This window comes from Lipotes vexillifer, unplaced genomic scaffold (genome assembly GCF_000442215.2).
Source record: "Lipotes vexillifer unplaced genomic scaffold, Lipotes_vexillifer_v1.1 scaffold325, whole genome shotgun sequence".
NCBI classification, from domain to species: Eukaryota; Metazoa; Chordata; class Mammalia; order Artiodactyla; family Lipotidae; genus Lipotes; species Lipotes vexillifer.
Genome location: NW_006799313.1, coordinates 3,048,700 through 3,051,471, shown reverse-complemented (window position 1 = coordinate 3,051,471; position 2,772 = coordinate 3,048,700). Strand labels below are relative to the sequence as shown.

General features: G+C 44.0%; 1 protein-coding gene across 1 annotated transcript in view; it reads left to right on the top strand.

The window, feature by feature from the left end:
• Window positions 1-2,772, top strand: part of SORBS1 (sorbin and SH3 domain containing 1) — a 119,667-nt gene that overhangs the window by 53,748 nt on the left and 63,147 nt on the right. Inside the window, exons 14-15 of the mRNA XM_007471598.1 lie at window positions 2,488-2,535; window positions 2,667-2,765. Of these exons, the coding sequence (XP_007471660.1) occupies window positions 2,488-2,535; window positions 2,667-2,765 (147 nt within the window). The remainder of the gene's footprint in view (window positions 1-2,487; window positions 2,536-2,666; window positions 2,766-2,772) is intronic.

Genomic DNA, 2,772 nt, shown 5'->3' with positions numbered 1-2,772 from the left:
ATTCCTGCTTTGTCTTTCTCACTGTATGGCTAAGGGCATATTTGCTTAACCTCCCTGGGCCCTAATTTCCTTGTCTCTAAGATAGATATTTACGTACCTCCAGGAGTTTTTGCAAGGATTAAGTGAGGCAATATTAGTAAATTACCAGTTACTATTAGGCTCTTAATAATGGGAGCAGCTATTATTTTTATTCATAAATGTAGGTAAAATTTTCTTCCATTAGATTTGCAAGACAAACATTAAATATTAGAAGAATAAATGATACATCCCCTGGAAGCTGTCCTTGTTGCTAGTGCTCAGATGAATCTGTGCAGCTTCAGTTTGCCCACTTGAAAGTCAAGGAACTGAAATCCTCGTGTCAGACTTGGATCCTGTGGACACTGGGAAAAATGAAAAGCTGGTTCATGGAGACGCCCCTGCCCTGTGCTAGCCTGAGATGGGGGAGATTTCTTTTTCCACTTACCCCAAGTAAGAAACAGCTTTACGAAGTTTCGGTCTTTCAAACTTATCTGTTGCCTTCACCCCCCACCCCTCTCTTTCCTACTTCTAACTTTCAAAATACACGGATTAACTGCCCAAGCCATGCTGTTTTTCTTTTTTCCATCTCAGAAGAACTGTTTCTCATTTTCCTTTAACAAGTCCTCTAGAAGTCCACATTAGAAAACTCTAGGGAGCAAAAACTTTTAAAGAGCTGAGAATTTTTTAAAAGATCTTTGAATATTTGAATGCCATTTTTCCCTCATGAAAACTGTGCTCCTTACCTCAAGAGCGAGGTTATAAGTTAACCCTCACCTTACCATCTGCTCCTAGGCTGTAATTTCCCCATGCTTCAGAGAGATACAGTGTTTTGAGCTAAAATGCTAGGCTGGATTTTAAACACTGCTTAACACTGGTTTCTAACTAAGCTAACTACTCATTTGGCAGGCACCATTTTTCCAATCAAATCTCTGCATTCAAAGCTGATTTTTCGTTTTCTTTGATGCTGTGGCATTTTATCAATACAATAATCAGAAGTTGTGTTAAAAAGCAAAAGCCCTGTTCAACTTTAAGGATAAGAGTTAGTCAATATCAAAGCAAAAAGAGGGAGGGAGGGAGGATGAAAGATATCTTGGTACCTGAAGCCTTTCCATTATTGGAGCTGGGGAGACCTGGGACAGATAAAATGGGGAGACGAAAGGGGAGATAGACTGGTTTTGAATAATACTCAAAATAATAGCAGTGTGAGCTTTATTTACATTTTATAAAATATTCTGGCCTTTTCTGCTCTGAAACTTAAAATGACTTGCATGGAGATAAGGACTTGACTGACACTTAGCCATCGACACATTACATCGGATTCTCTGACTTGTCTTTGCAGGCTAGTTCATGTGCTTTGTTAGAGCTGTTACTGATTTTAAGGGAAGGAGTTGGGTCTTCATTCCATATTCATGAATTCTGAATTCAGGTTAGCAAGCTATTAGAAAACGGGAGAGGCTGTTTCAGCCTAACTCTTGTTGGAGAAATTCTTTGGAGGGATGTAGTGATCCCTCGTGGGATCGTGGATGTAGTGATTAAATATCCTGGGTTCCCAGGACAGTCCCAGCAGAAAAACCTATTCTCGTGAGTGAACCTGCGGTCTCATTTTTAGTTCAACGCAGCCATCTCCATGAAGGGTTTATGTCTTGTCTTTGTTCTGCCAGTCTTAGCGCCCCAGTCGGTGTTCCATTTCTTTAGGGACGTGTGCTGTGCCCTTGGAGAGCCATCTCCCACCACAGAAACCCATGTGTGTTTGATTTGGTCCAGAGTCACAATTTAGGCACTTTCTGTGAGCAGCACCTTTGCAGAGCAAACTGTGTAACCACATCTGCCGAGGGCATGTGGGCTTCCAAGGAAGGAAAGCTACTCGAGGAGCCAGTTTGAGGTGGAATCAAAACAAATGATTATGAGGGGTTTCTCAAAGTGTTTTCTTAGCTGCAGTACCTCTTTGCTCCATGATATTGTATATGGAACCCTAGCATATGAAATGGGTCACAGCTGAGCTGGGCAGCTAGAAACCACACCTCCAGGCCTCCTCATCCCACCCAGCAGGCCTGGGGACTCCATGAAACTCAGCAGTATGGACCAGAGACAGCATGAGCACCCAGGCATCTATCTCAGCCCGTTTCCCACTCAGCCAGGCTGGGGACCAGCTTTGCTTGTGGAAATTCTCTCGAGAGGGCCTTTGGCTATTTGTCCCCATGCGTTTCTGGGTGTCAGGAGCAGTCTTTCCCCAGGCGTCATGAATGTACCTTCCTGGCTACAGGTCTCTTTGGTTGGGTGGGTTCTCCAAACCCAGCCCTAAACTGTGGTTTGCCATGGTATAGCTTCTGGTGCTGGGCTCCTTCTCTGTCTGCTGGGCTCCCGGGTATGGCTGGATGCCGGTGCAGGACAGTGGCAGTGGGCGACGTGTCACTCGGTTCTCTTACCTTAGCCGGATGTCTCCTGATCACGTTTTGTTTTGTTCACTAGATGATGATTCAGATCTGTACTCTCCTCGATATTCCTTTTCTGAAGACAGTAAGTGACTTAGAATTTCTTGGTTGTAGGGGAGGAAGGGAGAGTGGTGAACGAGGGAAGACATCTTCCTGTTTTCAGTTTTCATCTGTTTTAAAAGTCTTTCTTTTAAAACACACTTTTTCCTTCTCCAGCAAAATCTCCCCTTTCTGTGCCACGCTCAAAAAGTGAGATGAACTACATTGATGGTGAGAAGGTAGTTAAGAGGTCGGCCACACTTCCCCTCCCGACCCGCTCTTC